We start from the raw sequence: 13,960 nt of genomic DNA on the forward strand, positions 1-13,960 counted from the left end.
TTATAAGGTTAAATATTATAAAGTTAAATAATAAGTTTAACCTCCATTATTTAGCAATCTTTATTATTTAAGATAGTAAAAAAAATGCCTGTTGATATCTTCTGATAATAGAATTGCTGGGATGTTACTTATCAGACATTTTAATACAAAATAATCATCATTAGTGCCCCCACCAAGTCATACATATGTAAAACAGAAGCTTGCAGTTCTTAACAACTGGTCACTTAGAAATCCCTCAAAATCAATAGACTTGATTTTAATCAGGGACAAAATCAGCCCCTGTAATACACTGGGTGCCCTGGAGAAACGGTCTAATGTTTTCGGGACCTGTTTGTGCATTTCATGATTAGAAAGGATTGCCTGTCTTCTCTCTCATTCTCACGTGGGCGGCTCTGGTGGGCAGCTAGACTTGGGAGGGAGACTCGAGGTTGAGGACAGAGATCATTCCCCCATGCACTAAGTTCACAGTCCATGGAGTTGCTAAACTGTACCCTTTGGCTAATTATAGTTGATTTAAAAAATCTATTGGAATTGGGCTAAAGGTTTTATTAGCATTCAGTTTCATGAAGTGGTTTTTCTCACTCTTATTTAATAATGTTTAATATTATGACACACAGATTGTAATTGTTTGCAGAAAAAATATTTTCAGAAATGAATAACTTGTCAGGTGAGCTGTGCCCTACGAACTGTTGCAAGTGGGGGTGCTGGCTGTTTGGACAGTGGGGGTGAGCGTCCTTGGACGTGAACCTCGTCGTCTGGAGGCTGTGGAGTACTTAGCTGCCGTGGTTGAGACCCTTGCTTTGCTTACTTTCACACCGGCATCTTGCCTCCCTTCTGACTTCCCTCTCCACTGCTAGCTTGGAGCTAAGTCTCAAGCTGCATACCACATGGCAGAGTGCTTCGCTGTCTCCTGCGTTTCTGGGTCATTGTCAGTGTAGATGTGAACAAAAGGATGGACGGGGTTCCTGATTCACTTGACTCAAGTAGCCTTTCTTCTTTTAGTGTCTGACTCATCCTTTCATTCCAATACAAATCCCGCAGCCCAGTAGATATTTCTTGGCCATGCTGCCTTGAAATGAGTGGCATCTCTGCAGTCTTGCAGCCACAGTCACTGTATCTGCAATTTATTGGCCAATTAATGCTATGGTTCCTCATGCGGTTTTTGCGTTGATGTCCTGTTTACGCATGTTTGTTCATCTAACTCTCTGAGTTTTACATCTTATCACTCACTTTGAATGAAAGCCTCTTGAGGGAGCTGGTCATATTGTGTGCTTCTAAGTCCTGTAAACCCATCACAGCACTTTCTGTCTCGTAATTGTTGAAAGTATGTGCATTCATTGACTAGCAGACAGGAAAAACTTGGAAGTCAGTGTGGTTAAGAAGGTTGACTAAACTCAATGTACTTGAATTTGAATCCAGATTCTACCACTGATTGGCGAAGTGAGTTTGGGCTTTAAAGATGAATTTCAACATCTATGAAAAGAGGGCTAACAATCCTTAACCTGCTTATTTCACATGGTTATGAGATTTTTTACTAGGATAACATGTGACTCTGTGATGACCGAGAGTGGTGGGATCGGAGGTGGGAGGAAGTCTCAAGGGGAAGGGGCCATATGTACACATACAGACGGTTCACACAGTTGTATAGCAGAGACTAACACAACATTGTAAATATTCCAATTTATTTTTTTTTAATTTTTAAAAGTTAAAAAAAGAATATACAACAAGATCACAAAGTTGATGTTTGGAATGGGCTTTTGAGAACTGCAGAGCTTTCTGTATTTGGGTGTACAGACTGGGGCTGTTACAGAGAAGATACGTCGGGTTACAGAGCATGTTCTGTAATCGGACGGGCACCTCTCATTAGACTGGCACAGAGTCTGTGTGAAGATGAGCGATGATGAAGCTGCAGTGATTAGTGTGGTCAGGAGATACAGGGCTCTCTGTGACACGCTAAGGCAGGTGCACTTGGCTGTTTAGTGCACCTACTAAAGTAGGTGCTAGGGAAAGGCAGTGGCTTGGAAGATTTTTGAACAAGCCAAGTGTATAAACAGACGTCCTTTGGAGAGAAAATCCAACAGATTGTTTGTCCTTAATAATGCCTCCTGGGCCCTCCAGTGAGTCTCCCATTTAATCCCAGGAAAAATATTTTTAAAGGAATTGTGGCACTCTTACTTTCTCTGCTTCCAATAACATGGATTTATGGTTTTCCATATATTCTCAGTTCTTGAACCCATTACTATATGTCATCACTGTAAATGTGCACTAAATATATGTTATTAATTTTTGCTACAATCTTAGAGCAGTTATACTGGTGCTGCCGTGTTTTTTCAGTGAATTGAGGTAAGAGACTAGAGCTCATATAAAATCCATATTCTGAAATGTCACAGGTTAATTATCTCATGAGATGTATAGTCATGAATTTCTATTTCATAACTTTCCATCAGTAGGAACAAAACATGCATCTGGTCATCAGAGTCCATTTTTATTCTTAGCTATAAACTTAAAATCAGCTGCAAAATGCAAATAAATGTCTGTTTAAATTATATTAAGTGTGCTCCAATATAATATTACTACTACTACTACTAAGTCGCTTCAGTTGTGTCCGACTCTGTGTGACCCCATAGACGGCAGCCCACCAGGCTCTCCAGTCCCTGGGATTCTCCAGGCAAGAACACTGGAGTGGGTTGCCATTCCCTTCTCCATAATAGACGTTACTGCTGCTAAGTCGCTTCAGTCGTGTCCAACTCTGTGTGACCCCATAGACAGGAGCCCACCAGGCTCCCCTGTCCCTGGGATTCTCCAGGCAAGAACACTGGAGTGGGTTGCCATTCCCTTCTCCATAATAGACGTTACTGCTGCTAAGTCGCTTCAGTCGTGTCCGACTCTGTGTGACCCCATAGACAGGAGCCCACCAGGCTCCCCTGTCCCTGGGACTCTCCAGGCAAGAACACTGGAGTGGGTTGCCATTTCCTTCTCCAATGCATGAAAGTGAAAAGTGAAAGTGAAGTCGATCAGTCATGTCTGACTCCTAGTGACTCCATGGACTGCAGCGCTACCAGGCTCTTCCGTCCATGGGATTTGCCAGGGTTAGGTACTGCAGTGGGTTGCCATTGCCTTCTCCGAATATAATGTTACTTATTATAAAAGTAAAGGAGAGTGGTTAATTTTTTTAAGAGGTCAACATGCACGACTAAGGTAAACAGTTAAAAGCCTCTGCTCCCTCACTGCCTGCTGTCCAGACACACTCTTATTTCCAATAGAATTCTTTCCTTGGAAGAGTAGTTTTCCTTGTTTAACCCTTAGGCAAAAACAGGAAACAAGATAGCAAGAATGAGCTTAATTGGATTGCTGTATAAATGACCATTTCTGAATTAAGAAGGATCAACTCTTTTTCTGCCTGAAGGAGAAATGCTGTTTCGATTTCAGATTTTTTTTTTAATTTTTTCAAAATGTATGGAGATATACACCCCTTTAATCAAAGACTTTTTAAAGGGCATTTCATTTTAAGCCATATCATTGGGGTCTATTTAGGTAAACTTTGGTTTTACAAACTGATTTTTGAATTTCATTCTGTACTGTTTTTCTCCTCCAACATCTTGTTAGCATGAGTGGAAATGGGATTTGCATTTGAAACGCTAATATTCGGTATTCAGTCAGCCAAGCCGCTTCCTTCTCTTAATTTCCATAAATGTCAGTAAATGCCTCTTTTCACCTTTGGGTGAACAGTCAATAGGAAAATCAATTCTGTGACAAATGAACAGCAACATGATTTTACATATGAATTATTTAACAAAGATTATTTTTATCCTAGAAGGGGAAGACTTAAGGTAAAAATCAGCAGCAAATTATTAATTTACATTTATTAGTATTATTCATAAAAATGCATAGCCACAGGAAGTGAAGAAAATTTGAATCTCATTTTGTAATTAGTTCATGTCACAGGACTCTGTTAATGACACAATAGAAAACCATTAGAAATTAGTAAGTAGATATATATGTAATAAACCTCATTAAGCCTTTCCATCGTGTTGTGTTTCCCTCTGAGTTGTGAGAGATTTTGTGAGTTTTTTTAACCCTTGACAGTAAGTGAACAAATTATAAATCTCCTACTTAGGGATGCAAAAACTTGCAAGAAGTCAGTCTTTATATCACTTACATTCCGTCTTCATATCTAATTGGTGTCTGCTATACAAAAATGGGCACAATAAAGGACAGAAATGGTAGGGACCTAACAGAAGCAGAAGATATTAAGAAGAGGTGGCAAGAATACACAGAAGAATTATACAAAAAGATCTTCATGACCCAGATAATCACGATGGTGTGATCACTCACCTGGAGCCAGACATCCTGGAATGTGAAGTCAAGTGGGCCTTAGAAAGCATCACTACAAACAAAGCTAGTGGAGGTGGTGGAATTCCAGTTGTGCTATTTCAAATCCTAAAAGACGATGCCGTGAAAGTGCTGCACTCAATATGCCAGCAAATTTGGAAAACTCAGCAGTGGCCACAGGACTGGAAAAGGTCAGTATTCATTCCAATCCCAAAGAAAGGCAATGCCAAAGAATGCTCAAACTACTGCACAATTGCACTCATCTCACACACTAGTAAAATAATGCTCAAAATTCTCCAAGTCAGACTTCAAAAATATGTGAACCGTGAACTTCCAGATGTTCAAGCTGGTTTTAGAAAAGGCAGAGGAACCAGAGACCAAATTGTCAACATGCACTGGATCATCGAAAAAGCAAGAGAGTTCCAGACAAACATCTATTTCTGCTTTATTTATTTACTATGCCAAAGCCTTTGACTGTGTGGATCACAATAAACTGTGGAAAATTCTGAAAGAGATGGGAATTCCAGACCACCTGACCTGCCTCTTGAGAAATCTGTAAGCAGGTCAGGAAGCAACAGTTAGAACTGGACATGGAACAACAGACTGGTTCCAAATAGGAAAAGGAGTACGTCAAGGCTACATATTGTCACCCTGCTTATTTAACTTATATGCAGAGTACATCATGTGAAACGCTGGGCTGGAAGAAGCACAAGCTGGAATCAAGATTGCTGGGAGAAATATCAATAACCTCAGATATGCAGATGACACCACCCTGATGATAGAAAGCAAAGAAGAACTAAAGAGCCTCTTAATGAAACTGAAAGTGGAGAGTGAAAAAGTTGGCTTATAGTTCAACATTCAGGAAACTAAGATCAGGGCATCTGGTCCCATCACTTCATGGGAAATAGATGGGGAAACATTAGACACAGTGGCAGACTTTATTTTTCTGGGCTCCAAAATCGCTGCAGATGGTGACTGCAGCCATGAAATTAAAAGATGCTTACTCCTTGGAAGGAAAGTTAAGACCAACATAGATAGTATATTAAAAAGCAGAGACATTACTTTGCCAACAAAGATCCATCTTGTTAAGGCTATGGTTTTTCTAGTAATCATGTATGGATGTGAGAGTTGGACTATAAAGAAAGCTGAGCACCAAAGAATTGATGCTTTTGAACTGTGGTCTTGGGGAAGACTCTTGAGAGTCCCTTGGACTCCAAGGAGATCCAACCAGTCCATCCTAAAGGAAATCAGTCTGGAATATTTATTGGAAGGACTGATATTGAAGCTGAAACTCCAGTACTTTGGCCACCTGATGTGAAGAGCTGACTCCTTGGAAAAGACCATGATGCTGGGAAAGATTGAACGCAGGAGGAGAAGGGGACAACAGAGGATGAGATGGTTGGATGGCATCACCAACTCAATGGACATAAGTTTAAATAGGCTCCGGGAGTTGGTGATGGACAGGGAGGCCTGGCGTGCTGCAGTCCATAGGGTCATAAAGAGTCGGACATGACTGAGCCACTGAGCTAACTGAACTGATACATTCTTTGTTGCTTCGCTGATGGCTCAGCTGGTAGTGAACCTGCCTGACAATGCAGGAGACCCAAGAGACACAGGTTTGATTCCAGGGTGTAGAAGATCCGCTGCAGAAGGAAATGATAACCCGCTGCAGTGTTCTTGCTTAGAAAATTTCATGGATAGAGCAGCCTGGTGAGCTACAGTCCCTGGAGTCGCAAAGTGTCCAGCACGATTATGTGCACACATACACACAAGCATGGCCTTGTGTCTGTTGTTTGTCTTAGTCGCTCGGTCGTGTCCGACTCTTTTGTGACCCCGTGGACTGTAGCCCACCAGGCTCCTCTGTCCATGGGATTTCCCAAGCAAGAGTACTGAAGAGGGTTGCCATTTCCTTCTCCAGGGGATCTTCCTGACCCAGGGATCAAACCCTTGTCTCCTGCGTTGGCAGGCAGATTCTTTACCACCGAGCCACCAGGGAAGACATTAGAGGACACAAAACAGTTTATAATTCTGGAGTTGGGGGTGGGGGGATTGAGTCTCTATTCATGTCTTAAACTTTTAAATACCTAATAAGCAAGATTTTCTCAAAAATGGGAAGAAAACATTATTTCTAACCCCCTATACCAAACTCTCCAGGTCCTATTCACCAGTGTCTTAGTTAACACTATTTTCTTTTTTTTTTTTCTGTTGAAATTTTAGCTGGGAACTTTAGATTTGCATGCAGTTGTCAGAAAGACTGGAGAGAGCCCAGTTTCTCCCCGTGGTGTTTTTTTGGCTTTACCTGAAATGCAGTTGACTTACTACACTGTGTTAGTGTCAAGGCTAATTATTTGCTATTTGCATATGTTAGGAAAGGATCACCATGTTAAGTCTAGCAACCATCTGTTCCCCATATAAAGTTATTAGTGTCATTTTCTAAGGATTTGTTTCAGTGAAGAAATCTTCTGAAAAACCTGCTGAAATGAAAAGATTTCGTTCAAGGATGAGGATCCCAGCCCACAGGGAAATGGCTTCAGAATATGATCATTCATGTGTCAGTTTAGAGTCCTGTATGTCACAGTTATGTTATAAATCCAGAGTGTTGCTCTTATTTTGAGATCTTATGAATAAGGAAGGAGAAGACTACTTTATATTGTTTTCCTTGTTAGTCACGCAGTTCTGTCCAACTCTGCATCCCCACGGACTGTAGCCCGCCAACCTCCTCTGTCCATGGTATTCTCCAGGCAAGAACACTGGAGTGGGTTGCCGTTCCCTTCTCCAGGGCATCTTCCTAACCCAAGAGTTGTACCTGGGTCCCCTACATTGCAGGCAGATTCTTTACCGTTTGAGCTGGGCCACAAATTATTTTCGTGTAACATTATCTGACTGAGTCATGAGGATAACCATAAACCAGAAAGTTTAGGGATTTTCTCAAGTCAAGCAGTTATTAGTAGCAATGACACAGTCATAACAGCTCACATTCACAGAGCACTCATTACATTTTTAGGGCACTGGAGTAGCCCACACCTGTCCTTTTGAGGTGTGATTACTGGAATCCACTTACAGATGAGGAAGCCAACGCACTTGCTCCAGGTTACACAGTCATCAGGCAGCAGATTCAGGATTCCAGTCCAGACACCTTGGCTGCAGAGTCCTGGTTGGTCAACCATCACATCCCTGCTCATACCAGAGTCCAAATCCCCGTGGATTTGTGACTCCCTGTTAGAGAAGGACATTCAGTGTCATAAACGGTGCTTGTCTGCGTCGGCCGTGTGAAAATGCCTCCCCCAGTCTTTTCTTCCCCTGTTCTACTGATGCCCCTCTCGTTTATTCAAAATTCAGATTGAAAGTTCCCACCTCTGTGAAGTCTCTCCAGACCTTCCTTCATAGAGCCCCTTTTCCCAGGTAAATGGTAAAAACAAAGAAAGGAAAACTTAATAACAAGAATCAAACTCTTGTTGACTCCTCCGTCTCCATGCCACATGCAGCATGTTAAGACGCTTACGTGACTGACGTGTCTAGAAGTTTCTTTAAAAACAGGGCGTTGGTCATTTTCATGCAGCCCAGGGGTGGTGCCACGTGGAACGCAGAGGTCGCTGGGTGTGGAACCGTTCTTACTTCCACAGCTACAACTCTTACCTTCCGGTTCTGGGAAAGAGAATGATTGTCTGTGCAAACACTATTCTATAAAACATGCCAGATAAGAAAATAAGTAAGGAAGTAGCTGTCTGAAGTGGTGGCGTGGGTTGGAGATATGTCTTTTACAGCAATGAGAAGATATTTAAAGGACACCAATATGCCATCCTTTATCCTCCACGTGTCAGGATCAGTGAGGCCTGGGGTGATGCCAGCTGACTCCAGGTTCCCAGAAACATCAACATCCTTAACCCCCAGGGTCACTTCTCCTCCTGGAAAGAAATGGTTTCCTTTCAACACTGAAGCCAAAATTTTACAAAGCCATTATTGGCTTTGTAATGATAATACGTGTATTATTCTGTGTCATTAATGATGTTACTTAACTTGTGGAATATAAAATAATGATAAGAGAAGTTGTAAGAGTTTTTGTTACTACCAATAGGGCATGAAATTTAAAGAATGATAAAAGTGATTTAGATGTTTTTACCGTGCTGGATAACGTTGCAGATACTTTTTATTCTTCACGTATTGCTTGGCCACCATTTAAATAACATTCATAGTTGCATGTGCTCGCTATTCTAAAATATTAAAGCTCCTTCACTGTGACACATACAGCCTTTGTGCCTCATAGCCTGATACATTTAATAAATCTAAATAAATCAGGTTAGGGATCATTAGGCACAGTGTCCCGTTCTCGCCTTCTGATCGTCTGTTTCTTGTCTCACGGGTCATCGTTTTAAAACGCCCTCTGAACTTCACTGTGTTGACAGCAGTGACCTGTCACTTGTCCTTACACGGAATTTTAACCTTCGTGTAAGATATAACCTGTGAAGATTTGTTGTGTATGTTTTTTTAAAATGAAGATCAATAATGTTAATATTTTAGTATCCCATTTATGCCATTCTGGCAACTTTCTATACCTATTAGATTTTACTCAATACCTATTAATCTCTGTGATACAGAATCAAGTTTCATGGGATCTCTCAATAAGAGGGTTTATTCTGAGCATTAGTTGATTATTGCAAACATCAGTCCGATTTTTTGCTTATCAAGGAAGCATAGAAAGCTCTTGGTGGTTGATTCAAAGATGATGTTCTTCTGTACCCACTACATTATTCAAGACATCGATATACTCGTTAAGAAAGTGCTTTCTAATGCCTTGTGTGTATAGGTTTCACCTTTTATAATGTGCTTGGGAAATCAGATATTTTTAGTAAACGTTGAGAAGCTTTGAAAGGATAGAGAGCTTTTTTTGTTTTCCGCAGTGAAGCAATGACTCAGGGGATTTAGGACATTTTTTTGTCAAAATCCCTCCCACAAGCCTCATTCAGATCAGCAGCTGCGGCAAGTCACTCCCTGCAGGTCAGGGTGTGTCTGGAGTGACTCAGTCTCCCGGTCTTCCCTGTTACGAAGGTCTCAGCCGAGGGTCACACCTTGCCCAGCTCGTCTGTATTTGTGGTCATTGTGAAAAGCTGTTGAAAAGAGTTTCGCATGGAGATGAGCTGTAGAATGGAGGTATTTTGTGCTCGATAGGAGGAGGGGTGTGTGGTCACACCAGCGTGGAAGCAAGCACAGCACACGCCAGCCGGCCGCAGAGGAGGAGCAGCACCAGCTGCTGGGTGGGGATTTGGATCCTGTTCTGCTCAACTCCGTTTCATGAGGACTTGGCCTTCATTTATATATATGTTCACCTAGATATATATTCACCTGTATGTCCATGTATGCATTCACCTATATATATAATGTTCACCTAGATATATATATAGCTTCTCCTGTATATATGTATTCATATACACACATATTTTTCTGCATATATATATCGCACCTTACTTTCTTTTAGGTTAATTGAAATTTATTATTTCATATTAATTTGTTAATTACACATTCTATCATTATTCTTTTTGTACATTCACTAGGAAATAAAGCATGAATCTTCATTTATTTCATCATCGTTGTTGTTTTTCTGACGCTTTTGCGACCCCATGGACTGTAGCCCACCAGGCTCCTCTGTCCATGGGATTCTCCGGGCAACAATACTGGAGTGGGTTGCCATGCCCTCCTCCAGGGGATCTTCCTGACCCTGGGATCAAACCCTCATTACAGGTGGATTCTTTACCACTGAGCCACCAGGGAAACCCTAATTTCATCTTAAATTGTGTTAATTTTGTCTTTTTCCTAATACTGCTAGAACCTCAGAGCCTCTGAGCTCCACGTGACCCCTCCTGACTTTTGCAGCTATTGTTGGTGTGTTGTTCTATGTACAACTTAAAGTCTGTAACATTCCCAACACATAACTTACGTTTACCCATGTATTCAATTCCAGGGTCCTCACTTCCCTCTTGAATTTCCATTTTTTTCCATCATGCCTGTTTTGTTGAGGTTCACACAACAGGCAAGACTTGTGATAGCGAAACTTCCTAGTTCTCGTTTGTCCAAAAACATTTTTTATTTCACCTTCAGTTTTGAGGGACATTTGTATTGAGTCTAGAATCCGAGGTTGAATTTTTTTCTGTACTTGAACCTGTGATGCATTGCTTTCTGGCTTCCAGGTTGCTGTTTAGAAGTCAGCTTCTCGTAGGATGCCACTTCCCAGGGCAGGAGAGCTGGGATGGTCTCGGGGGGTGCTCAAAATCTCTCCCCAGCCAGCGGAGCCCCAGCGTCTGACGCTGACCCTGCCCTCTGTCTCACTCTTGCGCTGTGTCTGATGCTCCTCTTTCTTCCTGCGTTCCTCCCCCAGGTTATCCACCAGCTGAGGCTGTCGGAGAATGAGAGCGTGGCCCTGCGGGAGCTCCTGGACTGGAGACGGAGACTCTGCGAGGAGCGGGGGGACTGGCCCCGGATCCTGCCCCCCGGGGAGCCCCGGGCGCCTCCCCCACCTCCGTGCAGGAAGCCCGAGGGGGCCCCCTGCCGCAGGCTGCCCCCCGAGTTCTGGGACTCCACCCTGTGACGGCCAGCTGCAGATTCGCGGGGTGGCCGCCCGAGGGTGCCAAGCTCACGGACAGAGGCTGCCCCGACACACAAAAGCACAGGCAGCCCGGTCAGATGCTCGCGGTTCCCTGTGTGTGTGTGTGCGCTCTCGCCCGTTCAGTGGCGATACACTCTAGCCTCCAGACTCCGTGGTCCCCGGGCCGTGCTACTCCGAGGTGGGGAGGGAAAGGCCAGGCCCAGCATGGACCGCAGGCGAGGCTGGTGCAGACGGCGCCCCCGCACCGCACACCTGTGTTCGTACGGTCCTGCCGCGTGTTTCTTGTCCCCCAGTCGTTTGCCTCTCATGCACTCTCCAGGACATAGGGTTTATTTCTCTGTAGGTGTTTGTGTTTTATGGGAATTACAATCCTGATAATGATTTACATGTTTGTTACTGTATTTTATAATTTTATGCCATGGGTGGTGCTCCCTTTCTTCAAAATACAGATTTTAAAAAATCATTTCTAGAACTTTTTTTTCCTACTTTTTTTTTTTTTTTTTTTTGATGTAAAGTACCTGAAATTCCTGGGACCTTGTCATTGTTTGAGCTTCGCCGTGGCAAGCTCTGTCGACTTACAGCTCGAGTCCGATGTCTTCGAATGTTTCATTCATTGATCGGGAGACAGTTCCTTCCCTTGCCCTGTGTTCCAGGCACATGGATGGTGAGCCTTTTATTGAAATCTCATCCTCTGACTTCAGTAGGGATTACAGGAAATGATGCACCCTCCTTTGAAGGGTATGCAGGTGACACAGCCGTTCAAAGGTCTCCAGGGTACCGGCAAGTGGGCTGAGATGGCTGGTCTGAGCAGTGATGCGGCGCAAGACTCTGGTCCTCTCTGAGCTCCGCTGCCCGCTCGCCCCGCTAGACCCCGCCCCTGTGGTGATGCGCCCGCCTCGCTCCTCCGTGCACTTCTGCTGGCCTGGGACTGGCATGTCTTGCATCTTGGAACTTTTTATTCATACCAGCCTTTGACAAGTTATTGTGCCAATAAAAGGGTGCAACTCTGTTCTCCCGTGGTGTGGTGAATGTGCTGTCGTCGTTTTCCTCGGTTGCTTTTGCTTCCTGATCTGCGGAGGCAAGGAGACCTCCCTGCATTCTTCTCACAGCATCTTGCAAACTTCAGAATCAATGGAGTTTTGGTTTGTTTGTGTTACAGGTTTTTTGATGTGGACAGTTTTAAAAGTCTTCATTGAATTTCTTGCAATACTGTTTCTGTTTTATGTTTGTTTTTCTGGGGCGGGGGGGTGGGGGGGGTGGTGTTGTCCTTAGGGCATGTGGAATGTTAACTCCCCAACCCGGGATCAAACCAGCACCCCCTGCGTGGGAAGGTGAAGTCTTAACCACTGGACCACCAGGGAAGTGCCCTGGTTTAAGAGATTTTTATGGTTATTCATATAAAACTACTAGATAGACATACTTCAGTTGTAAGCATAGTATGTTGATTACATGGGAATAATAATAGGCAAGTAAATGAGGAGAGGCCTTCCCTTGAAAGACAGTGCGTGTCCTCACAGATTGCACACCGAGTGGAGGAGACCACGCGGAGAAGCTCCTGGGTGGGGCAGGAGACAGAGGAAGGGAGCTGGGGGGCTGAGCGTTTCCTGGGTTTCCTGGGAAGGAATGCTGAGGCGAGGCGTGCATGTCCAGAACTGATGGGTTCGGAGGATATCGGGGACTTCTGGTGCAGAGGCTGCCCGTGGTTGTCGCCTGCTGGCCCCAAGCAGGGGCACAGTGCTCTGGAGTTGGGGAATTGGAAAGGGTATGGAGAAGGGGGGTGGGGTGTCTGGGGTGGTCGTGGTTGTTCTCTGTCCCTGGGACTTAGGTGCCCCCGGGAGAGACCATTCCTCCAGCCTCGGCCAGGCGGGGATGCGGAAGCATCGGAACGCAGAAAATTAAAGGCGGATTTGAGACATGGGTAAGACGCACCAGGACCGATGACATCCAACAACCTCAGGGGGTGTCACCCAGCCCTACTCCTACTGCCTTCCGAACCTCAGCCCCTGACAACAGAGACCCCACTGTCCTTGACACACAGGCTTTCCCGGCTACACCTTTACACCGAAGGCACTCCGTGGCCCTGGTCGGATGAAAGGGGTGAACTGGATCTCTGCCCCTAACACACCGTGTTTTTATTTAGACCAGAGGGAAGAGTGAACAGTTTGGGCATTCGACCTGTGAGACCTTGTTTCAAATGTGCCCAGAGCCCTAGCTGTGACTGTTTCAGCGCCTTTGCACCCGGTATTCCAGTCTTGATACTGACCTATGCCTTCTTGATAATTCTCATCGTCTAAGTATTGACCCTGAATTGAAGCTCAGAGCTTTAATTGAGCTCAGAATATAAACCCTCATCTTCACGGTTCCAAACCCCGGGCCATTTGAACATGATATACTGAAACGCTATACTTACTGTGTGGAATCTGTCTCAAGAAACCTGATTAAATGGTCTTTGGGAGGTTGCACTGTTGCTACAGCTCTGGTGGAGACCTGTGACAGGGAACTGTGCATGAAGCTAGCCTCCCAGGAGCGGGTGGATCCAAATGACACACTGTTCTATCAGTCGTCACGGTTAGGGGCTCGTGTAATTACAATCTGATCCTGACCATCACCTCCTCAGGGTACCTTGAGTGATGCAATAATAAATATTTAATATCTAGTAATCCTTTTGCACTGAAGATGCTTTTGAACTGTGGTGTTGGAGAAGACTCTTGAGAGTCCCTTGGACTGCAAGGAGATCCAACCAGTCCATCCTAAAGAAGATCAGTCCCGGGTGTTAATTGGAAGGACTGTTGTTGAAGCTGAAACTCCAATACTTTGGCCACCTGATGTGAAGAGCTGACTCATTTGAAAAGTCCCTGATGCTGGGAAAGAATGAGGGCAGGAGGAGAAGGGGAGGACAGAGGATGAGATGGTTGGATGCTATCACCAACTCAACGGGCATGAGTTTGGGTAAACTCCAGGAGTTGGTGATGGACAGGGAGGCCTGGCTTGCTGCAGTTCATGGGGTCGCAAAGAGTCAGACACGACTGA

General features: G+C 44.2%; 1 protein-coding gene across 3 annotated transcripts in view; it reads left to right on the forward strand.

Moving 5' to 3' along the window:
* The window catches only part of MYO16 (myosin XVI), a 519,124-nt gene extending 507,182 nt beyond the window's left edge, over positions 1–11,942 (forward strand). For all 3 annotated transcript variants that reach the window (XM_059892322.1, XM_025000169.2, XM_059892321.1), the window contains exon 35: positions 10,703–11,942. In XM_059892322.1, coding sequence (XP_059748305.1) covers positions 10,703–10,912 — 210 coding nt within the window. In that variant the 3' untranslated portion in view covers positions 10,913–11,942. The remainder of the gene's footprint in view (positions 1–10,702) is intronic.
* Positions 11,943–13,960: the final 2,018 nt, after the last annotated feature.

The sequence above is a fragment of the Bos taurus genome, chromosome 12 (assembly GCF_002263795.3).
Source record: "Bos taurus isolate L1 Dominette 01449 registration number 42190680 breed Hereford chromosome 12, ARS-UCD2.0, whole genome shotgun sequence".
NCBI lineage: Eukaryota > Metazoa > Chordata > Mammalia > Artiodactyla > Bovidae > Bos > Bos taurus.